Source organism: Carassius gibelio, chromosome A18 (assembly GCF_023724105.1).
Source record: "Carassius gibelio isolate Cgi1373 ecotype wild population from Czech Republic chromosome A18, carGib1.2-hapl.c, whole genome shotgun sequence".
NCBI classification, from domain to species: Eukaryota; Metazoa; Chordata; class Actinopteri; order Cypriniformes; family Cyprinidae; genus Carassius; species Carassius gibelio.
In genome coordinates this window covers 13,962,226-13,989,737 of record NC_068388.1, presented here as the reverse complement: position 1 = coordinate 13,989,737, position 27,512 = coordinate 13,962,226, and the positions used below count along the sequence as shown (strand labels likewise).

The window sequence follows — 27,512 nt, the reverse complement described above, 5'->3', positions numbered from 1 at the left end:
TAAGATTTGGGTTACACTTTATTTTAAGGGTGTCCTTGTGTATGTTTTCATTTAAGAACTGAGTTATATAAATTCCCAACATGTACTTGCTATAGGGTTAGGATTAGGCTTAGTTGCATGTAATTATGCATATTCTACTATTATTACTGTAGTAAGTACATGTAATGTGTAACAAGGACACTGTAAAATAGTTTTACCAAGATTTCTTTTAAGATTTGTACTTAAAATTGTGTATTATTTCAATGTTCTGGAGCCCTGCAAAACATTAGGAAAAAATAGGTTTGTTTATTAATTTGTTCCTTCGTTTTAGCTGAATCGTGGACATTTAGTCTCCAATCATTTGGTCCTCTTAAACCCCTCCCCTTTCTAACGATCGATCACATGTTCGCATTCCGATCTTCCTCCATCCAATCAACAACAGATGGATAAATCACTACTACTTATTCTGCTTTGTTTTCATCGTGACTTTTAATTGTGGCCATGATTCAATGAGATAAAGGGAACAAATTCTTAAAACGACTCCACAATCTAACCATTAGAACGCGATCATCGCCTTTTACATAAACGGCTGCGGTTATCATAACAAAAGGAGCCAAGCAAAAACACAAAGTGAATTTAATTGCTCATTTAAAATGCTATGCTAATGAAAGATATAAATGTGACAATAAACAATGTAAATGGTAACATTTTTATTAGTGGTCTCAGGCTTCTTTGTAGGTGGCAGGTTTAAATAAACATGAGTTTTACCAGTACAGTTGATAGTTAGTATTAAGTTAACATCTATACATTCTCAGCGTGTCGGTGTAGTCAGTCTGGGCTAGTTTACGTGTCCTCGTGGTCTTCAGAAGAGACTTTGTTGCTGTATTAGACAGCAGTGCTGTGGAGTCTGCTGTGTTTTCCACTCTCCCCCTCCTCCTCTCGCTCTCCTCCTTCCTTTTGTCTTGTTTTTGGCTTTCTGACTCTCGGTTTGTCTGTCTTTTTCTCACTCCCTGTGGATGGAGAGATGATAATAGCAGCATACAATAAAGATGATGATGTATGAAATATAGATGTCAATGGGCAGAAGGTGCTACAGGAGTAAAGGTTGGAATATCAGGTGAATTTTGGGGGCTTTGGTTATTTTTTGGAGGTGTCTGGATGTCTAGGATAGCCAGGATAGCAGTGCTTTAATGGACTTCCTGTTCTTGTAACCATACACTACGGGTAAGATTTTTTTTTTGTGTTTATAATTTTTTTTTTAAAAAGCCTCTTATGCTAGCCAAGGATGCATTGATTTGATCAATAAACACTAATATTGTTAAATCATATGACTGTTTCTGTTGTAGTGTATTTTAAAATGTAATTTATTCCTGTGATGTCAGAGCTGAATTTCCAGCTATCTACTATGATTTCTGACCTTTTTTTTTTTTTTGGAAACAGGTGCGGTTTTTTCTCTAGATTTTTTTATGAAAAGATGGCTCCAAAAATAGTATTTACTTGAAAAATTTGTTTTTTTATTATTATTATTAACATAATAAATGTTTTTATTTTCACTTTTGTTCAATTGAATGCATCTTTGCTGAATTAAAGAACTGACCCTAAACTTTTGAAACTGTACCGATGAAGTTTTTAATGATTTAGTCAGGAAATGTGCTGACCCTCTCTGCTGACAAACTAAATAGGGGTAGATGAGTCTGATAAAGTTGATGTTTAGAAGAAAGACAGTTACCTTGACTTGAGTCCTTGTGTGAAAGTGCTGACACTCTGACACAGAGTGGGTTTGGGTTTCTCATCATCATCAGAAAGCAGAGAGACCCAGAGGGATTCTGCCGCTGATGAGAGCGTTCCAGCATTCAGTAGGGGTTAGTGGACTGGTCAACAGGGATTTGGGACTAATCTGCCAGTGAACCAGACACCCAAATTACTGCAGAACCATTCTTTTGAAACATCCCTTAAAATCTGTAACCTTTAACACGGGATGAAGAGTTTTGGTCTGGCACTAGGGCTTTAAATCAGTCATAATCAACCTAGTCTCACATAGCCAGACTTTTGACTTGAGAAAAGCCATCTGATCCTCATTTCAGCTTGTTCCGTATTAAGATCTGCCTGTTTAGACAGGAAAGACTGACTTGCTAAATGACCAGCCACAAAAATTGCTTTTGCTATCTAAAATGCAAAACTTAATAAAACAGCGTGGATATGTGTAATAATAATAATGATGTATTGCAAATAAAATCACTGTTGTGTAAGGGTTCCCAGAGGTTTTAATATATTTATAATATAATAAATATAATAAATAATAATTAATATAAACATTTATTTTAAAAGATTTAAGACCCACCAAACATTTGGAGAGTAGTGTATACACTTTATACACTGTGTGTGTGTGTGTGTGTGTGTGTGTTTAATTATGAACTGATAACGGTTTCAGAGTACTTGGTTATTTACATATTTAAAAATGAATAATGTATGGAATGATTGTGTTTGTAGGGGCTGTACAGAGGAGTACAAGATGAAGATGATGGAGCAGAAGGGAGAAGCGGAGCCAGTGGCTGCAGGTTATCGTGCTGGGCAGCAAACCCAAGTGTGGCGCTGGGACAGCCCCCCTGGTACACACAGCTCTGCTCAGCGCTGGACCCCCAGCGGACCCCCACCAGTTCCCAGCCGTACACACAAAGCTCTGGTCCCCATTCCATACAGAGAGGCCCAACACATCTCTTCAAAACGGTGAGACATTTGGACATATAGTTCAAATCTCAGGGACACTTAACTATTGGCCAGGTCTTTTGGCTTTGTTTTTCTTCTCACTTGCTTTTTCCGTCTCCTGTCCTTCCCACAGGCCTGTCAGTTACCCAGAGAACCATTACAGTGTGTCTCCTCTTAGCGGGGACAGAGGGATGCCATACAGAAACCCCTCAGCTAGTTTCTCCAGTCCAGGCTCTGGGTTCAGCTCCGCTGCACTGGGGGTGCCGGGACTCAGCGGACCCTTTATCCACTACAAAACCACTCGAGACGGGTCAGTTGATTTGTTTTTTTTGAAGCGTTTGGCATCAGTACATTGTAAAACTTTCCCCTAACTGACTTGTCTGTTGTTTTAGTTCAGAATATAAGAATTCTAATGCACTAAAATTCATAGATGAGCCATTCATCGGCAACTAGAGCTAATTTCTGTTTTTTTTTTCAGCATTTTGACTATATATAGATATATACTCAGATTCTAGTCTAAGAAAGCCTGTCAGGGTTTTCATTCTGAATGGATTCCCTTTGTGATAATGACTGAATAATTGTACATTCTCCCACTTGTTACACAGCTATTGATGGAATAAATAAATAAACAATTGAACGTAGTAAAGTGGCTGTTCATGATGTGTAAGGAGTAACTAACACAGAACAAACGCAAGATGCAGAGCATGCATGGAATTGAAAAAATGCTAATTATAAAGATGCGTTTTTTTTAAATGTTCAACTCCTTTTAACTTGAGCGCTGCATTTTTAAGAATGACTCGTGTGCAGTGGTCAGTCACGTCTATCTGTCTAGCACATGTAGAAAAACAACGGAAAGCAGCACAGAGGAATGCAGAAACTGTGTAAATGGCCCCTGAGAGTTCAGAGAAACTTCCCAGCTCTGTTTGCTGTCAGAGACATTATTGACGAATCTGTATTGCTTTCATTTAATGTAAAACTACGGGGAACTGATACAGCAGAAGCTGTAAATGCTGGTGAGGATAGAAATGAACATCTTCAGGCGCTGTTTACCGTCATGAGTGGGTGTGTCTGATGGGGAAATGAGAGGCATGTATCAGCTAGACCTAGACTGCTGCTGATTCACAAGACTATTATGTGTTTGTGTATGATTGTATGTGTGTATAAAGCAGAGCTCATGGCATGGTTAGCTGGCCTGTTCAACCAGAGGAGCTTGCTGGGAATGTTTGGGGGGTTTTGAAGTTAACATACACTGTATTTTTCACAATAAGACAGGGAACAAGAATAATCATGTTATCGTCTTTGTATTTTTCCCTTTTTTAGTGTTTACTGGTCACATGCATTCATATTTAATGTAATAAAAAAATGGGTCATTGATTAGCATATCCTGGTTGTTCTGCATCTAATTAGGACTCGACCCCATCCTCACGAAAAACACCTCAAATATTTATAGAGCACACAAAGGGCTTTATTAGCAAGATAATTCAGATGATTGTGCTTTTGAACCATAAACCAATATGGGAACCTGTTTGTTTGCACATATTTCACTAGTCTTGTAGCGAACATTTAGTCTGTGCAAGTTCATCTACAGAAATAAGTAGTCTTCATAATCTTTAGTCAATGCTTGAAAATTTGCTTCCCTTCTGGAATGGTGCTCATTTTCTGCTGACATCAGTTTTACAGCAAGAGGCAGAACAATCTTAGCCCTTCTTCCCCAAACTTCCGTTTTCTGCCAGCTAGAGATTGAGGAGTTGAGCCAAATTCAAGCCCCATCCTCTAATAATGCAATATTTATGTATTGCAATATACTTGGAAATACATTTTAATACTAAAGTCAGTTGCAAGTTCCAGCTCCCGCAGTGTTTAAAGTTTCCCTTGAATGTGTCGACAGTTTAAAGTGCATTCGAGCGTTATAAAGAGATGTTGGGGTACTGTGTGAGTCTGTCAGTATTCACACTGACTCTGCTTATGATGGTGATTCAGAGAGATCTGCTAATGTGTGCTATTATTAGTCCCATCAGATGAAGTCATACATCATAACTCAAACCCACAAGGTGACAAGTGACAGAACACTTGGGTTGCAACAGACTCTGGATTCAGTGTGGCATGTTGTGTATGATGCAGACTTTGCTGCGTCATACCAAATACAATGTTTGGATTATTTGCTTTTAAAGTCAGCAGGAAATGAAAATTGACCCTACTTCCTAAATGGATGTTGTATCTTGTTGTGAACAATTCATCCGTGCATATTTCTCTCTTTTTTTTATTTTTTTATTTTATTTGACCTTGAAGGTTTAATCAGAATATCACAGCGACGAACGAACCCTTTCCACGATCCATTAAATTCTGATGACTAAAATAACATCCCTTGTTATCTGTGAACTGTATTTCATGTTAACTGCTCTAAGCATTTTCCACTGGTTTGCTAACTCTAACCACATGTCCTTCTTCTAAAACACCGCTCTCCAGTGAAATGCCGGCCAGCCTAAACCGAGTGGTCAGAATTTAGCTGGTTAACATGGTATAGTAAGTTGAATAAGACTATATTTAATAAGATGTTAATATTTGTGTGTGTGTAGGTTTGGGTCAGTCCAGCGGCCTCTCCAGCCGTTTGATCCACACGTTACTGTCGATGTCTCGAGTGGAGAATCATCATCTGGCTTCACAAGCCAAGAAAGCACGATGGAGCGCAACAAGTCAGGTAAGCAAACACACATAATACAGATACTATTATGAAGAACAAAAACTGCTGTACTGTAAATGTGTTTTGTGTACCGCCCCATTACTGAGTGAACTCTGCCCTCTGCTGGAAACCCTGAAAACATTGACTGCAACTGAAATAAAAATGAGTTTTAGCTGAAGTACTACAATGAAACTAAAACTTAAGTAAAAATAAATTAACGCTAAATAAATACTATTTAAAAAATGTTAATAAAAAATGACCAAAGCAAAAAACTACTAAAACTAAATTTAAATGAAATCTCAAAATAAAAAAAGAAAAGTTCATTGAAAATATAAATAAATACTTTAATAGTCTGAAATAATACTAAAATAATACAGAGTCTGATATAGAAACACAACAAACATATGAAGAGTGTGAAACTCTCACAAAATATGGGGCTGACAAACAGGTAGAAAGTGACTGGAAGCAGTTCATTTTGAATGAGTCACTGATCGGTCCAATGACTAGGCAATGTGTTCGGTAACACAAAATTTAGACAAGGTTAACAAAAGTGATCCATCTCCTGTTAAATCTAAAGTCAGGTTAAGGCAAGATTGAATTTGTCTTTAGAAGTAGGGCTGCACAGTTATATCGTAACTTTAACTTATCTAACATAACTAGCACAATAACTTATCGTAACAGACTTTATCCCATATGCGTTTGTGTGTTGTACAGAGCAACTGTGGCATCTTCCTGCTTCATCACGAGGTGTGACAGTGGGCTCAGCTCCGAGAAGACAGACTCGACAGGACGGTGCAGGGAAGGACTCTCCAAACCGCCACTCGAAGGTAAGAGGTCATCCTCATCATCAAGTATTGTCATGCGGCCCTTGTGCACTAATCACTCTTCCTCCTGCTCTCTCTCAGGGTGAGGCACACTATTCCAGTCACTCCAGCAGTAACACGCTCTCCAGCAATGCTTCCAGCAGTCACAGCGACGAGCGCTGGTTTGACAGCGTGGGAGGTGGGGTTTCCGGTGCCCTGAGTGACCCCTCAGACCCCGACCCTGACCCCATGGGCAAGGGAGGGTCCAGTGACAGTGGCATCGATGCATCTCTTTACACACCAAGTCCTAACACCAAAGGAGCCAAACCTAGCCGAAGCCTAGCAGGAACCCCACATAAACCTCTGCATGGCTCTGCGACATACAGCGGCTTGCAGGAGCTGTCCGGAGCGGGAGGGTGGGGGGCAGGAGAGGGTCACCGCAGGGAGTCGTCACCCGTCATTGCATCAGCCAATCAAAGCAAGAACTATCGCACACGCACATTCCCCCCTCCTGGATCAGCTAACGTCGACAACTTCAAACCAAGGTATTGTGTTTATATCCGTGTTTAAAAGTTTGGGGTCAGTATGTTTTTTTTGTTGTTTTTTTTTGTAAGAAATAAATAGTTTTATTTAACAAGGATGCATTAATTAATCAAAAGTGACAGTAAATACATTTATAATGTAACAAAAGATTATTATTTTAAATAAATGCTGTTCTTTTGAACTTTCTATTCATCAAAGAATAAAAAAAAAAAATATTACAGTTTACGCATTAAAACAGTTTTAACACTGATATTAATAAGAAATATTTTTTGAACACCAAATGAGAATATCAGAATTTTTTCTGAAGGATCATGTGACACTGAAGACTGGAGTAATTATGCTGAAAATTCGGCTTTACCTTCACAGGAAAAAAATTACTGGAAAAAAACTAAAAAAAAAAAAAAAAAAACAAGTTTTGTCTTTTACCAATAAATGCAGTTTCGATTAAACATTAGAGACTTTTAAAAACATTACAAAAATCATACTGATATCAAACTTTTGAATGTGTCACTTTATAAACATAGCAAAGCACAATAAACATATGGGATAATTAAAAACTTTAACATAAAAAAAAAACTTTTGCCATAGAAACTAAATGAAATAAAATGAGTTGAAGTACTACAATAAAAACTTTTAAATGCTAGTGCATCTTGATAAACATAATGAAGCACATCACACATATGGGATAATTCAGGTCTGATTGACATTATTATGCTTATTGTTATAAATGTGTTTTTCAGTGCTGATGATTCAGTATAATCCTGACATACCTGCATATGAATTGTGTGTATTTTTGTTTCTGGGATTTAGGACCTGCTATACCCCTCAAGGGTACAAGACCCCTGCTGTGGCCGATAAACCCAGGCCTTTCAGATCTTCAACGGTCACACCCACATCAGGCTTTGGCCAGCTGTCAAGCTCCGCCCCCAAGTCATTTAGTAAAAGCAAGAGTACATGGCAACAGGAGGAGAACAGCACAGCACCCAGCACCACCTCCACTGACAGCAACGGCAACAAGTGTGTGTTTGTCAAATGTACTTCACATTTACGAGAAGGCTGATGGATTCTGAAATCGATGCATGACATCTGAATCTTGCTCCTGATTATTATGTGTGCTTTCAGGCAGGTGGATACGAACAGTAAGAATGTGTTCGGACAGCCCCGGTTACGTGCCTCTCTGAGGGACCTGCGCTCACCACGCAGATCGCACAAGAGCACTGTCGAGGACGACTTGAAAAAGCTCATCATCATGGACAACCCTGCCGAGACACCATCACGGGATGCGGTCAGCATGCACGAACAACCCTAAACTTAGTCAGAAAATGCTTATTCACATGACAATCTATCCAACTCATCTGTGCATTGTGTGTTTGTGCTGCTCTACAGTCTCCTCATCGGACCTTGCAACGCACCTTCTCAGATGAGAGTCTGTGCAGTGGACGGAGAGATTCTAGTTATGCAAGCACGCCTCTTTTTGAAGGACAAGTGCCGCCCAGTGACCTTCTCTTCACCTGCACGCTGCCTACTCGCCGCCACAACACCAATCATGGAGCCCTCATTCCTAGTAAGAAAGGTAGGTGACATTTGCGTGTCACAGTCAGCTGGTAAGCTCTTACTCTTATCTGCTAATAGCTTTGTTTTTCCAGTACCGTTGTCTGCATCAGAATTATCTCTAACTGAGGTGAGGGATAAGGTTCCTCCTCTCAGAAGACTGGACCCTGGACTCATGCCGCTTCCTGACACTGCCTGTGGTCTAGAGTGGTCCAGCTTAGTTAATGCGGCCAAAGCGTATGAAGGTATGAATCCGACACGTCTGATTCTAAAGTCAAACTAAGATACTTGAAGTTATGGGAGCCCATTTTATGTTTTGGTTAATCATAATAATTATATAATAAAGTACATCCATAAAAATTGTGAAGTCGATAATTCTCTTTTTTTTCCCATCGTGACTAATGTATTTTTATTTCACAATTTAAATTTTGACATGTTATATCATAATTCAGACTTTATCTCAATATCAATATCTCAATATCAATATCAACTTTGTCTCATAATGTTTACATTTTAAGTCATCATTTTGAATTTTTATCGCATAATTGCAACTTTTGGTCACACAATTCTCTACTTTTTAGTCATGATTATAATTTACCAAAGCATGATTTTTTTTTTCTCATGTGGCAGAAATTTACTTCCTTATAAAGCGGATTTCATACTTTCTCCTAAGCTGATTTAATATACATTGACTATAAGGAAGACATTTGTAGGAAGAATCCTCTGAAGAGTATAAACACTGTGACTCTGTATGGTTTTCCTTTAAGTTTTTTTTTTTTTTGTTCTTAAACAATCCCATTTATAAGTATAAAAAGGCTGTAAGTATAAAGTACAAAGGCTATGTAGTATAAAATTATCGTAATCTGAATGATTAAATCTGTGTTTTTTTTTTTTCAGTGCAAAGAGCTGTTTCTTTATTCTCATTGTCTGAGTCTCATGCGGGCGGCAGTGAGTTAAGACCGGTCATCAGCCCGGTGCATTTCCACACGCCACAGACTCCTCGCACCACTCCTACTTTCAGCAGGTAAGAAACACACATACCCCTGTACTGTAGCAAGGTACAACTAAATGAACTGCTTTACGTTTTTCAGGTAGGTATAACAGTAATATTCAGGTACAAAAATACCACAGAAATTGAATAATCTATTTAACTTTACAATAACAATGGTTAGTTTTCAATGTATAAATAAACATTAATGACAGACAGCAGCAGGTTTATTTAGGTTGCTGTCTCTTTAAGACCTCATGCATGGATCTACACATAAGAAACTGTTTACATTCACTTAATAGTCTATATATACTGACCATGTTTAGTATAAATCGACTGTTTAGGTCAATACTCAAAGACAAGCATTTTGACATAATTTTGTATGTATTTGTCCATTTATGCACAACACTACTTCATTTTGTAGTCGCGCGGGAGTACTGAATTGAGCACTTGAATGTTTTAAATCGTAAGACTCAAAATAAAATGAAACTGATACATTTTGTCATCTGTCCTGAGTGTCTTTCATGCTGAAATATTTGCTGGAATTTCCCGTATTACAAGTGCGGAAATAGCTGGAATCAGTCAAATTATGAATATCATTTATATTCTAGGATACTGGTTTTCATTTGGTTTTAATTTGTGCCTATTGCAGTGAAGAGGTTCCTAATGACCTGTCTGGGCGACTGTATCATCTGGAAGTCATGCTGAAACAGCTGAACAGTGATCTGGAAAAAGTGAGTTTCACTGAATAAACCTGACCAGTGCAGCACAGGTCCGCGAGGGACGCGGGTTTTGAGTCATTTTGTTGCAGAGTATACAAACACATAAAGTAGTTGGTTGCAGGAAAATGTTAATTTAAGTTTAAATTAAGTTGAAATATGACACACTTAAGTTACCAGGTTTCTTTTTATCACTTTGTGTTTTCTTTCCACCATAAAAGCAAGTTTTCGTCCAGTGGGGTGTGTGAACAAGCATATCAATCGAGCGCTGCAGGGATGATGTGTTTTTGTAGGCCAACCCAGTAGTTGACATCATACTGCTTCCTTCAACAAAAAAACAGTAGCATTTTTCCATTGGCTTTTGCGACGTTGCAGAAAAACAATAACAACGTGACAAATAACGTCTATGATTCTTTCACAAATTAACATAACTTTTATCATTTTTGAAGCCTAAATAAAAAGCCAAAGTTAGACTGTTTCAGGGATCATTTACACGACAACATTTTCAGCCCAAAATAGGAAACTTTTAATGCGTTTCGCCTGTTCGTTTACATGACAGCAGCATTTTGAGAACTGAAAATACATATTTTGCCACCGTTGTCAATTCAGTGTTAAACACCCAATACGGGAATCTTTCAAAACGTATTACACGTGTGTAGTACGTGTTGGGTATGTAGACATGTGCAGTACGTGTTGATTTTAAAGGCAAGTGCGAACAACCATACACAACAATGGCGGAGTACATTGTACTGTTGTTGCTGCTCACAAGTTTGCTAATGCTTCTTCAGCAAAGTGTTGATTTACTTCACCAGTATTACAATCAACAGCAGAGACACATCATATACATCATATAATCATCACTTCCCTACAAGATGACAGCGCCAACTACTGGCCCGGCATGCATAATACAGCATTTTGGCGGATATGTGTAAACGCGAATCGTTTTGAAAACGCTGTGGTGTATATGTGAAAAATTTAAAAAAACAATAGGGAAAAACCTTTCAGTTTTTCACTACATCGTTTTCGTGTAAATCTCTTTATTTAAAAATCGACACATTGGCAAGCTTGAGTTTAGTGATCTCCGGTGCATATGGGGCATTATTGGTGTACTCTAGTTGTGGAATAAATGTGAAAATACCTCCTGCAGCACTTATAATGGCACATTTGGATTTCACACATTCGCTTTTAAAAGCGAGATTTAAGAGAAGAATTTAGTAGAAATACATACCTACATCATAATCCATTATATCCCAAATAAAGTCCATTCGTGAAGTCGAAATATTGTTTTATAGTGGATTAGTTGATGCAGAACAAGTACTCGACTAGCTGATGATATTATTGTAATTGTGCTTCTCTCTTCCCTCATCTGTTCCCTCCTGTCCCACCCTCTCAGGAGAAAAAGGACAAGGTAGTGTTGTTAGCAGAGATGGCTAATCTAAGGCAGAACAACCAGCGTCTGCAGGAGGAATCGCACTCAGCCAGTGAGCAGCTCCGCAAGTTCAGTAAAATCCTATCCTCCACCATGCCCGAAAGGAAATGACTGTTCCCTTTCATTTGAGAGACGATGAGAGGAGATCTTCACGTACCTGCACTTTGCCTAATATGGCACGTTAAATGCCAACAGCTAATTTAATTCCCAGTCTCTTATCATCCAGTACATCCACCATACTGTCAGCTTTATGAAAGTGTGACGGAGGGAAACCGAAAGAGGTGACGTGGGTCTGCCTGATGACTTGAGACTTCACAGCTTTAACTTAAAGCCGGTACAGAAGTACAAATGTCTATTTTTAAACAAACGAACGAGCTATCTCCTCATCTGATCGAACTACTTTCGGAACTATTTTCTCGTAGATTTATTTTTGATACTCGACGAGTCGACACTAAGCTTGAGAGACGCTAGACGTCAGAGAGGCCTATTTACTGCACAGTCAGCTCAACAGCCAAAACAAAAAAAGCAACCGAAAATCGACACTTGAGCCACGTGAGAGATCCTACCTTTCCCAACACATTGCGAGAAATCACGGTACTGTAATTGTGAGAAAAAGTACAGTGCCCTGGGAAATATTTCACTGTAAAGTATAATTCTACATCGCATAATCATGTGCAGGTACATTAAACGCTATTGCATTCATATTTATAGTGGCAGTTGTTCAAACCATCCTCATCTCAGCTGATTTATCATCCAACCGACTGAAATTCTGCAATAATGATCTTCGCTTCTCCAGAGATGGAGAACCGCCACCACTACTAAAACTGTGATGTAACACCCAAGTCTTTGATCGTTTCCTCTGTGCGTGGACAGTGCCATGTGACAGGAAATGCCACTTGCTCTCTTATGTATGGTTTTGGCATAGCACTGTGTGTAAACTTGGGCTGCTCTGTCAGATTTCGACACTGTATATGTATATGCAAAGAAACCCTGGTCAGCGGTGTTCCATACAGACTCTATTTTTCTATCTGTATTTAGTTCAGGTTTATCAGGTGAAACGACTGTTGGCAATAGACGGCCGTTTTCAACTTCTAGAAAGATCGCCGTGTTTACATACTAAGACGATCCGCGAAGAACTCGGTTATGCGCTCTGGAAAATCTTCAAGAGGAAGCGGAATAACAGTCAGGCCGGCTCGAACATGGTCTATCATGTACCCTGTGTTACTCTACATGTCTGCCTTAAAGTGGTCAGCTGTGACCAGTGATGTGACTCGTATCAGCTCTCTCCATCCCTTTAACCTGATGTGACTGGAAAACGAAATCTCCTCCTCTCTCAGGACCCGTAAGCTGCCCTCTCAATGACCTGATCTACTCGTCTCTGACCTGTCTATCCACCTGAAAACAGAAGCACTGCAGCAGTCGGTTGACTTAATTGTATTTGTCATCATAGCTATAAGTGAAAATATAATGTTTCTGCTCTGCTCAGATACACAAAAACAACTATATACAGTACATGCCTATTACAGTAACGAGCATCGTTTATTTATGGGGTGAGAGATACAAGTAAGACCTGACATCATTCATTGCAGTTGTTTAGTAGTGTAATTGTACATATAGTGATTTTCTAAAGCTTTGAACTGCTGATAGATTGCATAACATGTTCTCCCCTCAACAAATTATGAGGAAAAAAGGAATAGTCCACATAAAAATGTCATTTATTCCCCCTCATGTTGTTCTAATCCTGTATGACTTTATTTCTTCTATGGAACATAAAAGAAACTATTTTGAAGAACGTTGGCAACTAAACAATTTTGGTTTCTTCAATGACTTCTATTGTATTCTTTTCATTTCCAAAGAAGAAAGCAAGTCATACAGGTTTGGAAGAGCACGAGTAAATGGGAATAAAAGTACATGGAAGCTTTTATTTATACATCTTCATTTTGGACTTGTAAATCCAAATGGTCATATTATGATAAGCTCATTCGCCCCACTGTTTCAGATTTACTTTTTAGTTGTTTAGTTCTACAGATTAATTTAAATAAATTTGTACTGTTTTATCAGAATCTCATCTCATTGCTGTGACTACAAGAGGTTTTTCTGTTAATGAAGTGGGAGGTTTTGCTGACTCTTGGTGTCTCACTCAGTTCTGGGTTACTGGGTGTCATATCTACACCATGGATTGTCTTATGATTTCTGTTTGTATGTTTGTGTGAAAGTTGGGTGGAGGTGTTTTTATTGCGTTTTAGTTCTTTTTTATTTTAAAAAGGTAAATATGAGTAATATACTTGTGAAAACATCTGTGCATCTGTGTTGCGCATTCTTAAGTCACGGCAAATTATATAGTCCAGCTGTAATATTTGAAGGTTTATTTTTTATGTGTAATATTTTGACTATTTATTTTGATTTTTTTTTTCTTTTTTTATACAGAAAGTCAAATTCACAGTGAAAATTACAAGGCCTACAGATTTAGTAACATTATTGGAGGGTACTGAGTTGATGTATTTTTTAGTTTGTACTTTATATTTTGTTTGATTCCTGATCTTTTGTACAAAGCTGATTTTATCCTTTTCTTTTTGGAGAAACGTCATTGTAATTCATCTTTTTGTCTCTGTTTCCATTCGCTTCATGCATGAAACAGTGGCTCTAATGTCTCGATTAACTATTGATAACTGATCAATCTTTCAGTTTCTTTTGGGGATGTTGTATCAATGAGTGTACATTTAATATGTGTAAATTATGTTTTCATTATTTTATAAAAAATATATTAAAATATTTCATAATGATAACATTCTTGACCATTTTATTTGACTAATATTTTTTGCTACACTGGAAGAGCAAAGTTTTACAAATTTCAACTTGTTAGTAATAAGCACATTCTATTGTTGTTAAGCCAATTAATTCTTGACAAGGTCAAACTAAAAAGAGTGGGCTTTTATTGTGGCCAGCCTAAGGCACAACTATGCAATAATCATGCTGTCTAATCAGCATCTTTATATTCCACATCTGTGAGGTGGATGGATTATCTCAGCAAAGGAGAAGTGCTCACTAACACAGATTTAGACAGATTTGTGAACAATATCTGAGAGAAATAGGCCTTTTGTGTACATAGAAAAAGTCTTAGATCTTTCAGTTCAGCTCATGAAAAATGGGGGCAAAAACAAAAGTGTTGCATCTATAATTTTGTTCAGTGTATATACTGCTTACTTTAAGACTTATAGATTTAAAGTCTAGAAAATCTGAACAATATTTGTTGCAGAATGCTGGACACATTTACAATTTACATTTTGTATTATTGTTTTAAGTTTGTATAGAGGTCTATGTTGTGGATGAATATTTCTTCCCATATAGATGAGGCGCTCCCTGCTCCACACCGAAAATGACCATTTTGTCATTAATCACTTACCCCCATGTCGTTCAAAACCCGTAAAAGCTTTGTTCGTCTTCGGAACACAATTTAAGATATATTGGATGAAAACCGGGTGGCTTGTGACTATCCCGTTGTCTGCCAATTAAATTGCACAGTCAAGGTCTACAAAAGCATGAAAGACAATGTCAGAAGAGTCCATCTTCTATGGTTCCCTAAAATAAAGGATCATTGCACAGCATGTCAAAAAATATTAAATGCCAAGGAGAAGAAATATAAAAAAAGAAATGAAATAAAACACATTTTAAGAGAAGACCTAAAAATAGAAAGAGTTGAGGCAGTTCTGATATGAAATTGGGAGACTATATTCCACATCTTGGTGACAACAACAGAAAAAGCACAATCACCTCTGTTTTTGAGATGTGCCCTGGGAACTTGCAATAAACCAGAATCAGCAGATCTTGAGTGCTAGACTTGACTGCATGTAACAAACCAGATAGGTACTGTGGAGTCTGATTATAAAGAGGTTTATAGGCAAACAGTAACATTTTCAAATCAATTCTATATTTGACTGGCAGTTAATGCAATGAGAAACTGGAGTGATAGACTCCTGTTTGCGCTTCACACAAAGAAACAGAGCTGCTGCATTCTGAACCAACTGCAGATGAGAAACACATGAATGAGGAGCACCGATATGAGTTACAGTAATCTAATTGAGACGTTACAAAAGCATGCCTAACCATTTCAAACTTCTTTAGAGATAAAAAATGTATGGAGTCAATTTAATGCCACATACATGTGCAAAAGAAGTTTTGCAAAAGAAAAGAAAACTTTGCAAATTAAAGTTTTGTATGAAGTATTGGGAAAAAAAATTATGTGCTTTTTGCAAACAAAAATAAAGAATTGCAAAATATAAATGAAGCAATGATTTTGCGATACATATTTTCTATGGCCATATCAACTAATTTATTTTAACACTGCTTTTATTTTGCATTTCAGTCAAGTTTGAGTTTGCAATACCATTTTTCCCTTTGCGCTTCACGTTTCTTCACATCTCACTTTCTGGCACTGTTTAAACACAGCCCAAGACGCAGCTCACTGATCCAGGTACTGGTGCATTCCAGATGGGATATATCGCCCTCCGAAGGGCACTTTGGTGTGAAAACAGTCATGGCCGCCATATTAAAGGGTCGTTTCAAACGGAAGTGCTCAAAACTGGCCACTTCAAAGAGTCCTTCCGAATTAAGGATTTTGAAGGGTACAACTGATGGACACTTCTGGCTCCCATGATCCTTTGCACAGATTCTTTGCATGATGACGGAGCCTCTGTGATGATGACACAGAAGGGCACTTCAAGAAACAGTTGTTTGGTCCCCCACACCCTTCAGCCCTTCGAAGCTTTCACTCTGGAGGGTAAACCTTTTGAAGGGATTAGGGTGTTTGGAATGGAACGCAGGGACCATCATAAGCAGAGTCATGTAGGTGGATCATTTCCTTTTATTCACTTGCATTAAAACATGCATGTTTATCAAATCAAATGTGAACATTACGGAGCGCTGAACATTCTCCTGCAGTGTCTGTTTCATTCATACTCGAAGCTGGAGGGTGCTCTCCCGCAGAAAGTCCAAAACTTTCCACGTGCAGGAAATCCCTAATATGGACAAAGGCATCCAGCAATGCTGTAGCTAAGCTGAATAACATGCATAGACCAAAAAAATGATTGCGTCTGACAACATATGTGTGTTTTTCCAAGTCTTCTCCAGGTAATAAATTATGAAAAAGTATATGAAGGATACAGCGCTAACTCATACAGCATTTATTACAGTAACTACAGAAGATATAAAATATATTATATGCCTTGTTACAAACACGTTTTGCATTTTTAATCACAGAACATGTAAACCAATCATAACCATAAAATTGTCATTAGAAAAATATATATAAAAATATTATAGAATACAAATTATTGGTTATTGTCCAGCACTATATTTTATTTCTTAGCCATTTAAAAATTATACAAGGTTTTATTCTGTCAACTAGACAAACATACATGAATAATAATAATTTATTTGTAGAATAATTATTACATTTGACATTTCTGCCCCCCTCACTTCATTATTGCTATGCCCCTGCCCCGTAACATTACTGAATATAAAACTTTAGCTGTTTTCTGTGCTATCTTCATTTTTGGGATCAAACAGGTTTTGTGGCTCCACGTGAATTTTACTCTGTGGGAAAGGGGCCAAAATGGCTCTTCTGATGTTGAATGTTGCAGAACCTGACATAGGATTTAGAACAAATTTTATGTAAAGGAAATATAACTGTTATAAATAAAACAATGTTTTAAATTGTTATCAAATTATATTTGTGATGAATTAATACATCAATTACAAAATTATTTTGCAATATTTTCTATTTGATGCTATCTTTGTCGTCCCACTTTAGAAAAGGATGTTTCAAAAGTGGGACAGCATGTTTTGACTAATGTGGGACAGTCAAATATGCTGTGTTATTCATCTGATAAAAAGTGCATTAAAATGGTTAAATGCCATACATGTAATTTTGTAAATTTTGGGCCTTACAATGCAGCAATATTATTTGTTTTATGATCCAGATTCACAATTTAGCGACTAGAGGGTTTACATTTTTGACTTCCTTACATGATTATTATTTTTCTAAATAATAAAATAATCAATTATTTTAAATAATTTCTGTAAAAAAAAAAATACAGGTCCTTCTCAAAAAGTTAGCATATTGTGACAAAAGTTCATTATTTTCCATAATGTAATGATAAAAATTAAACTTTCATATATTTTAGATTAATTGCACACCAACTGAAATGTTTCAGGTCTTTTATTGTTTTAATACTGATGATTTTGGCATACAGTCATCTGAATCAATTAATTAACTCTAAACACCTGCAAAAGATTCCTGAGGCTTTTAAAAACTCCCAGCCTGGTTCATTACTCAAAACTGCAATCACGGGTAAGACTGCCGACCTGACTGCTGTCCAGAAGGCCATCATTGACACCCTCAAGCGAGAGGGTAAGACACAGAAAGAAATTTCTGAACGAATAGGCTGTTCCCAGAGTGCTGTATCAAGGCATCTCAGTGGGAAGTCTGTGGGAAGGAAAAAGTGTGGCAAAAAAACGCTGCACAACGAGAAGAGGTGACTGAACCCTGAGGAAGATTGTGGAGAAGGACCGATTCCAGACCTTGTGGGACCTGCGGAAGCAGTGGACTGAGTCTGGAGTAGAAACATCCAGAGCCACCGTGCACAGGCGTGTGCAGGAAATGGGCTACAGAGAAGCAGCACTGGACTGTTGCTCAGTGGTCCAAAGTACTTTTTTCGGATGAAAGCAAATTTTGCATGTCATTCGGAAATCAAGGTGCCAGTGTCTGGAGGAAGACTGGGGAGAAGGAAATGCCAAAATGCCTGAAGTCCAGTGTCAAGTACCCACAGTCAGTGATGGTCTGGGGTGCCATGTCAGCTGCTGGTGTTGGTCCACTGTGTTTTATCAAGGGCAGGGTCAATGCAGCTAGCTATCAGGAGATTTTGGAGCACTTCATGCTTCCATCTGCTCAAAAGCTTTATGGAGATGAAGATTTTGTTTTTCAGCATGACCTGGCACCTGCTCACAGGGCCAAAACCACTGGTAAATGGTATACTGACCATGGTATTACTGTGCTCAATTGGCCTGCCAACTCTCCTGATCTAAACCCCATAGAGAATCTGTGGGATATTGAGAAGAGAAAGTTGAGAGACGCAAGACCCAACACTCTGGATGAGCTTAAGGCCGCTATCGAAGCATCCTGGGCCTCCAGAACACCTCAGCAGTGCCACAGGCTGATTGCCTCCATGCCACGCCGCACTGAAGCAGTCATTTCTGCAAAAGGATTCCCGACCAAGTATTGAGTGCATAACTGAACATAATTATTTGAAGGTTGACTTTTTTTTGTATTAAAACACTTGTCTTTTATTGGTCGGATGAAATATGCTAATTTTTTGAGATAGGAATTTGGGGTTTTCATGAGCTGTATGCCAAAATCATCAGTATTAAAACAATAAAAGACCTGAAATATTTCAGTTGGTGTGTAATGAATCTAAACTATATGAAAGTTTAATTTTTATCATTACATTATGGAAAAGAATGAACTTTTTCACAATATGCAAATTTTTGAGAAGGACCTGTATACGTTTTTTTTTTTTTTTTTTTTTTTTTACTTATGAAGACAAGAAGACAAGAAGACATCTATATTATAGATCAGTGGACTTGACCACCGCAAACGTGTTAATATTAATTGTAACATCTATATTTTTCAACTGAGAAGACCTGGACGATTTTAGAAATCAAATAAAATTATAAAGCCGTTTTCCCCAGTAACAATTAAATTAAAACAACGTCCAACATCAATTAGAGAAAAAATGATGCATGTTTCATTTGATCATAGTTCCGTGTTTAAATCAAGGAAATACAGCTACTGTTCACTGTATTCACTACTGGTTCACTGTGTCAAAGCCCCGACCCACACACCACACACACACATCACACCCCTCATACAGCTTCGGTTCAGAGTTCATTTACTTGGGAACTGGTTCACTGGGTCACAGCCCTCTCGGACTCGCGGAAGGGGGTGCTTTTAAGGGGCACACTTTTCATCTTGATATTAAGTTTGAAAAGAATTTACTTTGCTGTGAAATCTTCCCTTAATTTGTCTTCCAAGTAAATATAAGAGAAACTATGATATAAGCAAACAGCAAAAAGCGCCTGTCCCTTTAAGATGACAAGCTACCTCAGCCAGTCTGACATCACCATGGCGGAAGCGCAGTCAAAAGAGGCTGCAGCAGACGGTACACCCCATTACAAGCCTTAATAAAGAAGAAATTAGAAAAGGACTCATCGCTTTTGTTAGATCACCGTGCACTAGTATTCTGAACTTCTAGCGACGTCAGATGCGTGACCGATGATGAGAGACTAACTGATCTCGGCGGTGACTGACTTTCTGGGTCGAGTAGCTGAAGTCCAGAGCCAGTGTTGACGGAGTTCATTCAGTGTTTGCGTGATTATTAGACTCGGCTTACTGGCTCCAGACTGAAGGACGAAAAAATTGTTCACGCATTTTTTTTATTATTATTATTGTTTCCTCTTGGAAGTTGTAAAGCTGTTAAAGACGTCCCTTGTGGTAATTAAGTTCTGTAACAAGGTAAAATCGCTTTATTTAATATAAAATGTGAAGTTTTGAACGGGAAAAGTAATGTTGGTAGAGTAAAAGTCACTGGTTATTAAATGAGTGTTTTATACAGTACGGTGACAATAGCGATAGTGGACAAAGCTGGCCGTTTAAAGTACTGACGTGTCCTTTGGCGTGCGGTCAGTGCCAAATCTGGAGGGAAACGCCTGTCGCCGTTCCCCCCAGCTTCTTTAACCGGGTGTCAGCCGCCAACGCCACGTCAGAATGTCAAAAGCCGGCCGAAGATACAAAGCTTTGCACGGCAATAACGGGCACGCGCTGGCAGGATGCGACCCGCTGAGAGGGGCGCGCGTGCGCGTGCTCCTGCTGTGTCTCTGCGGCGCGCTCTCGCTGGCGATGATCCTTGCGCTGTATCTGTCTGCAGAGCCCTCCAGCAGCCTCCAGCCTCATGCTGCACATCTCATCAGGGACAGGGTGAGCTGACATTGAGCTGAAATGCATTTCCGGTTATATAACAATTCTGTCTTACTGAATGTCTCGTTTGACCAAAAGAAAAAAAATTCTGTCATTTATGTAATTCCATCCTTATGATTGACTTTATAGCAAGTTATTATTGTTAAATAAAACTATTAATTGATTTTTTTTTTGTGAAATTAAGCTTCTAGAAAGAAAGAAAACCGTAACCTAAACGAGAAATTTTGTTGTGGAAACTTTAAATTGAAGCACAGAATTTATTGACTGGAATTAAACTAAACTTAAACAGAAATAATCATAAAATAAATGTAAATCATAAATTAAAACTAAATAGTAATTTAAGAAAGGGAATTAAAAGATACTAAAATTAAATGTAACGGAAAATGCAGAAATAAAAGCTGCAAAAATTGGGGGCAGTTGTGGCCTAATGGTTAAGTCATGGGTTCGAGTCTCGTTACCAGCAGGGGTTGAATGTGAGGGGAAAGAATGACCAGCAAGTGAGGTGAGACCCTTGAGCAAGGCACAGAACCCCTAACTGCTCCTTGGGCAACGCCGCAAAAAACGCCTGCCCATTGCTCCCAGTGTGTGTTCACTGTGTGTGTTTGTTCACTTCTCACTGCTGTGTGTGATAAGATAAATATGATCATATACTCACCTCTTCCTTTCTGTATTCTTTCTGCAGAATGCTCATAAGCCACAAAAACACTCTGTGGCACAAATAAAGAAGTTTGCAGCACAGGTGGACGGGCATCGGCTCTGGGAGACTCACCTGCGGCCGCTGCTAATCGAACGCGTTCCCGGGACTGCAGGAAGTCAGACCGTACGGCAGGTGATGCCTCACCCGGAACAATACATGTCCTACTACTACTGAAACATCTTCATTCACAGATCAATAAACTCCATGACCCTAGACCAAAGTCCTAATATATTGTACATTGTTTCCTATTTATCAAGATATACAAGTAATAACATTGCTTTCTCTTTTTTTTTTTTGTAAGTAGTTAAGTAAAACATACTCTAAATTAAGTAAGTAGTTCACCCAAAAATTAAAAGTTGCCAAAAAAAAAAAACCTCTCCTACAGGACTTACAATTTTTTTACAATGTTTTTTTACATTTTAACAGATTTGGAGAAATTTACCATTATATCACTTGGTCACCAATGGATCCTCTGCAGTGAATGGGTGCCGCCAGAATGAGAGTTCAAACAGTCGATGAAAACATTAATTAATTAATTAATTAATTAACATCTTGTGGTTTATTGTTATGTTTTTATCAGCTGTTTGAACTCTCATTCTGACGGTACCCATTCACTGCAAAGGATCCATTGTTGTGCAAGTGATGTAATAAAAAAAAAAAAATCTTGGATGGCTCTCAGAGTGAGTAAAGTTTCAGCAGCTTTTCCATTTTGAGTGAACTATTCCTTTAAAGATATTTTTCTGCTAAACATGTAGTGAAGGTCAAAAGTTCTCTCACTTCTTCCGACTGCAGCATATCTTGTCCCAGCTGGGTTCACTGTCCGCAGGATGGACGCTGGAAGAGGATTCCTTCGTTTCATCCACCCCGAAGGGTAAAGTGACCTTCACCAATGTGCTAGCAGTTCTGGACCCCACGGCTCCTCGCAGGCTGCTTCTAGCATGCCACCATGACTCAAAGATCTTACCTGCACACCCTAAAAACCCCAGGCGGGTGTTTGTGGGTGCCAGTGATTCAGCCATACCCTGTGCTATGATCTTGGAGCTGGCCGCTGCTCTGGACACACAGCTTAAAGCTCTAAAACTGCAGGTAAATCACAGTCATGAGGAAAAGGGTGAAGATGTCGCATATTTAACAAGAATCGGCTTCATCACACAGTGCTGAATCAAGCCTAAAGTGTGGGCACATCATTATGAGTCAGAGAGAGATGGAGCTGGTTTGAAATAATGTCCAAACACATAACAGATTACCTGTATGCTCTCTGTCTGCAGAGGTCTGCTGTGACATTGCAGTTGGTGTTTTTTGATGGAGAGGAGGCGTTTGAGGAATGGACAGAATCAGACTCTCTCTACGGTTCTCGTCATCTGGCTGAACTTATGGCCCGTACTCCCCACCCCTCTGGATCCACCACAAGCACTCTTCTCCAGGCAGTGGTGAGGTTGTGTGTACTTGGATCAGTCCGGTTGATTTTTCATATATTTTTAAAGACTGTTTATGGGTGAGAGGTTTTTAGCTCGGGGTATCAGCATGTTATATGTAATACTTTTTAATACCCTTTTCAAGATGTTTCAGATATTTTAAGACCTCCTCGTAACTTTGATTCATCATTCAAAACAGGTTCAATTCAGTTCATTATTTAACTCTGATACTTCAGCTACAAAATGAGATCTATTCAAATATATACAACAAATAAAAACATTAATTCATTGGTGGTTTGTACGCACACGCACACACACAAAAATAATATATATATATATATATATATATATATATATATATATATATATATATATATATATAAACACCAAAATACGGTATAGAAATGTTTTTAATGAAAGTAAAAAAAATCTGATATTTGACTATTTCAGCTGTATTTTATTATTGTTATTTTTAGTATTACTTTACGGTATAATAGTAATCTTACAGTAATAATTGATTTTTTTTGTTGTAATTTTATTTTAATTCATCAGCCTAGAACTGAGAAGAGAAATGTAAAAAAAAAAAATCTATATTATAAACTGATTTATAATTTATTAGAATAACATTTAAACAGGAATTTATATTTTATAGTATTTTAATAATGATACTCTTATTACATTTTATTTAATTATATTATTTTATTTAAGATTTTTATTTGTTACCTTAAAGTAGATTTTTATTTAAATGTTATTATTTAAATTATTTGTGTCACAGTAGACCAGAAGAGGGAAATGTTAAAACAAAAAATATTTACTGGTAAATGGATTTATTACCCTTTTAATTTGATTATTTTTATATGTGAATCTCTATTTTCTTCCAGGATCTGTTAGTCCTGCTGGACCTGCTCGGTGGCCCAGAACCATTGATTGTCAACCACTTTGATAACACAGCCAGATGGTTCGACCGACTGATCGCTGCAGGTAGAAGTAAAAAAAGACCAGGCTTAGGTTGCAGCCTAAAAATGCACGAGGATTGCATTCAGAATCCCTGACTGTTTCTCTTTCAGAGAAGAGACTCCACAAACAGGGTTTGTTGACATCTCACCCATCAGAACAGAGTTACTTCAGGAAGGATTTTTATCTTGGTCCCGTGCAGGATGACCACATTCCATTTTTAAACAGAGGTCAGTGAACAGTCAGACAACATATGCTACTATTTTTTTTTTTTTTTACACATTTCATACTTTTTACTTCTGAACCAGGTGTACCCGTGCTTCACTTGATCCCCACACCATTTCCTGTCTTCTGGCACACGCTGGATGATGCGGAGGAGAGGATGCACAGGCCCACGGTAGAAAACCTAACTAGAATCCTGGCCATCTTCGTGGCTGAGTACCTGAGCCTCTAATCATGCTATAATGATCATCCTACAGCCGACGATCACAGCACATGACCGTGTGTTCAGTGCAGCTGAATGTGTGATGTAGGAGCTGATGATGATGATGATGATGATAATAACAGAGCCATAGATCAGAATAACCAAAGAAACACCCAGCATAATGATGTGTTTATTTGGAATGTGAATGTACATGCTGAAGATATTCATATATTTTTCTGCTGAAAAGAGCCATAAGTCGTAATAGGCCAAACGTTACTGCAGCTGTATGAGCCCTTATGTCACTCTTAAAGAGACTGTTAATTTTGTGGTAAAACTTCACATTTGACTTTGAAGTGGAATTCAGAGTAAGGTTTGTTTAATGATTACATTCATTATTCATCATTTGCACGGTATGTGCTGATGAACTGCATTTTAAATGCCGTTGCATTCAGGCTGTGTTCGGGGAAAGGCAGCGATGGTGCACTTTACAAGCAGGTCAGTACGCAAGACACTGAGAGACAAATGTTTTAAGAATCTGTGAGTAGCATTTCATGTGAACTGAGAGAGATCTTTTTTTCTTTTTCTTTTTTTTTTTTTTTACATTTCTCAGTCATTGAGCTGTTACCATTAAAAACCAAAAGACCTTGTCAAGGGTCTGATGGATATTCATAATAAACTCAAGGAAACTCTGGATTTGTTTGTCTTTAATTTTGCGTAAGTATAGAACACAGTCAATTACAGCCAATATAAAGTCTGCTGACGTGTTGATATGTTACTCTTTGGAGCTGCAAGAAGTCATGGTGAAATGGAAGTAGAGGTCTGTCTTTTCTACTGTATTGAGATGCATGTCCAAGTTAAACGGATTCCTGAAAAAGGGGGGAAAAAGTAGTTCAAATGAGCTGTAATAAAGGATGGGGTTTTGAGAACAAAATAATTGGAAGAGTTCGGGCACACACCAGCGTTATGACATGATTAAAAATGACGTACATTTTTTACAAAATGAAACCTGCATGGATATATAATTCGCAATAAGATTGATAAAATGCAATCAGAAAATAGGTAGGGTGGATTTTAATTTCAAGCTGACTAAAAAAAAAAAAACAAGACTATGCAAAGAGAGGATGTGACTTATTTATAGCAATGGAAGATGCAGCAGCATTATAAGCTGTCAAATTATGAAAAAAAAGGAAGATATGTTGGCATTTTCAATTCAAACTATAGTTCCACATGTGGAATATAATTGCTTTACTGAAATACAAGTATGCACTGAAGTACAGATGTTAGCATGCACTACAAACTTCACAAACATTACCAAAAAAAAAAAAGCCTTGATGGTATTTGCTGCCAGCTGAACTGATCAAGATTGACTTAGGAGGCAAAAAAAAAAAAAAACCCTGACACCTATTCCCCTGATTCTTTTAAGCTAGGGCTCACTGCTGTGACTTATAAAGATTAAAAAAAAATTTGACCTGTATTCCACTGCATCAGTTTCAGTAGTGTGTTGGTCCCAGGTGACGTAGAGGGGACGTGTGGGGAGAGAGCTGCTGGGAGCAGGAGAAGAGTGTGCTGGGACTCGCCGGGGGTGAGAGTTCCTCATCAGAGCTCAGGAACGCTCCTGCTGATGTCCTGCTGGAACACAGGAATAACTCCGATATCAGATCTGAAATATGCCATACTGGGGTCAAACATGAATATGTAAATGGATTATTGAAGTTAGAGATTCTGAATCCTTTGGTTTGTGATATCCAGCAGAGGGCAGCATGGAGACAGTGAAGGAAGACGATACAACGCGACTGCTTTTCTTTCTAACAGGCTCTGACCATCTAAAGCGGTGGTTCTCAACCATTTGGAGAAGATTTTGTACTCCAAATTCTATTAAAACATTTTAGATTTTGGCATAGAAATATGTATATTTATTATAAGAAATGCCAATGAAGCTATATTTTATTAATTTACCTAATTAACCTAATTTAACGTTTGTTTTGTCATATTTTGGATCATTTGACGTCATCCTGAAGTCACCTGGTTGAGAACCACATATCTAAAGCCAAACATTTCATAGGGCTTAAAAAAGTAAGGGTAAATAAAGATTATTACAGTATGTTTTACAAGAAAATGCTCTGTCAGTCTACTTCAAAATATCAAAATGTTACTTGCTGTTTCTTATTTGTGAAATGTATTGTTTCTGAGTCAGCATTGTTCACTGTGTTCCAGCAGGAATTTCATGTTGTTCCCCTGGTGCCTGTAGAGTGAAGGAGCGTCTCTTACCCCTGACGGCTGGCCGCAGCTCTGTCCCGCTGTCGACGGTTCTTGAACCAGTTGCTGACTTGTGTGGCAGTGAGTCCAGTGGCTGCAGCCAAATCTCGTTTCTCTCGCAGCGAGGGGTACGGCTTTCTGCAGTAGCACTCTCGCAATACACTGCGAGACCTTTCCTGCGAGCAGAGGATGCAACCGAAAACTCTTGAAAACTCTCCCAAAACATTGTTTTGAGACTTAACACACAATCAGATAAATCAGCACTCACTGATCCATTTACATCAAGGACTTTGCATTTTTAAAACTTAATGTACTACAACAGATTTAAACACCTTGAAGCAGTAGCTGGTCTCCTCTCCATCCCAGATGGTACGAGGAAGAGGGAACTTGTGGCGGATTCGGTACTTCCCCACGGCCCCAAGAGGGTGGCCCCTCTGTAATTCAGCCTCCTTGTAGTGAGCCTGGAGCCAGAGCTGCTGGAGCAGAGGGTGACTGCGCGGGGAGAACACGTTCCCTTCTAACAAGGCGTAGAGCTCAGCGAAACGACAGTGGTGGAAGGCGACCGCAGCCCGCGCTTTCAGCACGCTCTCTTGACTGTGGGCCATTCCCAGATACACATTGGAAGGTAAAGAGCATAAGAACGAGGACAAGCGATCCATGCTTTCGCTCTGGAGAAGAACCTCACAAACACACGCCACCTGTTCTGGGGAGAAGCCCATCGCCATGATGGGAACAAGGACTGTATAAGGTCCCACACGGGGTGACAAGGAATTGGTCTGCAAAACAAGTTGTAAATCATCCAACCATGTTCCTAAACGTCCACTCAAGGGATCCAGAGGACAACTGAGGACAATCTGTTTCAAAGCCAATAGTTGAACGGCAAGCTTGACAAGAATACCGAAACCTGCAGAAGTGTGCAAAACCAAAGTAATGTAGAAACTCAGGTAAAGGGAATCTTACAATAGCCTTTTTGTTCTCCAGTGATGTGCTAGCCAATAATTACAGCCAATGAGTGTATCAGCTTTTTTGTTTTAAGAGGTTCTACCTATTCCTGCCACAAAGACCCGCCCAGACAACTTGGTACATGCAGGTAATCGGAGAGCATGGGGGTTAAAAAAAACAGACAGGCCCCAACACAGACGTACACAAACCTTTCAGACTAAGTGTTGTTTGTTTTTGTATCAATTACCTGGGGAAGATGTCAGGTGCACAAAGGAGCTGATTTAAATATGAAGCCAATGTGATTTCCTAATCAAATCATGTCGCAGGATTTGTTAGACAATTTGGTTAGAGTTGGCATTGCACAAATATACGTATATAGCATATAAGGTTGTAAA

The 27,512-nt window shown here is 38.5% G+C and overlaps 3 protein-coding genes across 4 annotated transcripts in view; 2 read left to right on the top strand and 1 right to left on the bottom strand.

Annotated features, from left to right (window-relative positions):
* The window catches only part of LOC127934197 (signal-induced proliferation-associated 1-like protein 3), a 70,278-nt gene extending 56,094 nt beyond the window's left edge, over positions 1-14,184 (top strand). Inside the window, exons 11-22 of the mRNA XM_052531420.1 lie at positions 2,470-2,706; positions 2,819-2,995; positions 5,262-5,383; positions 6,080-6,192; positions 6,271-6,713; positions 7,522-7,728; positions 7,834-7,996; positions 8,098-8,284; positions 8,358-8,507; positions 9,160-9,286; positions 9,903-9,984; positions 11,363-14,184. Of these exons, the coding sequence (XP_052387380.1) occupies positions 2,470-2,706; positions 2,819-2,995; positions 5,262-5,383; positions 6,080-6,192; positions 6,271-6,713; positions 7,522-7,728; positions 7,834-7,996; positions 8,098-8,284; positions 8,358-8,507; positions 9,160-9,286; positions 9,903-9,984; positions 11,363-11,509 (2,155 nt within the window). The 3' untranslated portion in view covers positions 11,510-14,184. The remainder of the gene's footprint in view (positions 1-2,469; positions 2,707-2,818; positions 2,996-5,261; positions 5,384-6,079; positions 6,193-6,270; positions 6,714-7,521; positions 7,729-7,833; positions 7,997-8,097; positions 8,285-8,357; positions 8,508-9,159; positions 9,287-9,902; positions 9,985-11,362) is intronic.
* A 5,380-nt stretch (positions 14,185-19,564) lies between these two features.
* On the top strand, positions 19,565-24,610 carry qpctla (glutaminyl-peptide cyclotransferase-like a). The gene is made up of 8 exons (XM_052531838.1): positions 19,565-19,967; positions 20,068-20,429; positions 21,112-21,258; positions 21,919-22,212; positions 22,395-22,556; positions 23,423-23,522; positions 23,609-23,725; positions 23,804-24,610. The coding sequence occupies exons 2-8, from the start codon at positions 20,220-20,222 to the stop codon at positions 23,947-23,949; spliced, it is 1,176 nt and encodes a 391-aa protein (XP_052387798.1). The 5' UTR covers positions 19,565-19,967; positions 20,068-20,219; the 3' UTR covers positions 23,950-24,610.
* Positions 24,602-27,468, bottom strand: LOC127934451 (homeobox protein six1-like). 2 transcript variants are annotated; one of them, XM_052531840.1, is made up of 4 exons: positions 26,508-27,468; positions 26,188-26,351; positions 25,389-25,548; positions 24,602-24,785 (listed from the first exon to the last, which is right to left on the bottom strand). In XM_052531840.1, exons 1-3 carry the CDS (start codon positions 26,898-26,900, stop codon positions 25,410-25,412), a joined length of 696 nt encoding a protein of 231 aa, XP_052387800.1. In that variant the 5' UTR covers positions 26,901-27,468; the 3' UTR covers positions 24,602-24,785; positions 25,389-25,409. The 2 variants fall into 2 exon arrangements, with proteins under 2 accessions (XP_052387800.1, XP_052387801.1); XM_052531841.1 differs by having other exon boundaries at positions 25,389-25,545.
* Positions 27,469-27,512: the final 44 nt, after the last annotated feature.

Coding starts and splice junctions, on each gene's coding strand:
- qpctla (XM_052531838.1), top strand. CDS start 20,220: ATGTCAAAAGCCGGCCGAAGATACAAAGCTTTGCACGGCAATAACGGG. Junction 21,259..21,918: donor GAAGTCAGACCGTACGGCAG/GTGATGCCTCAC, acceptor TTCCGACTGCAG/CATATCTTGTCCCAGCTGGG. Junction 23,523..23,608: donor CGACCGACTGATCGCTGCAG/GTAGAAGTAAAA, acceptor TTTCTCTTTCAG/AGAAGAGACTCCACAAACAG.
- LOC127934451 (XM_052531840.1), bottom strand. CDS start 26,900: ATGGCGATGGGCTTCTCCCCAGAACAGGTGGCGTGTGTTTGTGAGGTT. Junction 26,352..26,507: donor AGACCAGCTACTGCTTCAAG/GTGTTTAAATCT, acceptor CTCTGCTCGCAG/GAAAGGTCTCGCAGTGTATT. Junction 25,549..26,187: donor GCTGCGGCCAGCCGTCAGGG/GTAAGAGACGCT, acceptor CCTGTGTTCCAG/CAGGACATCAGCAGGAGCGT.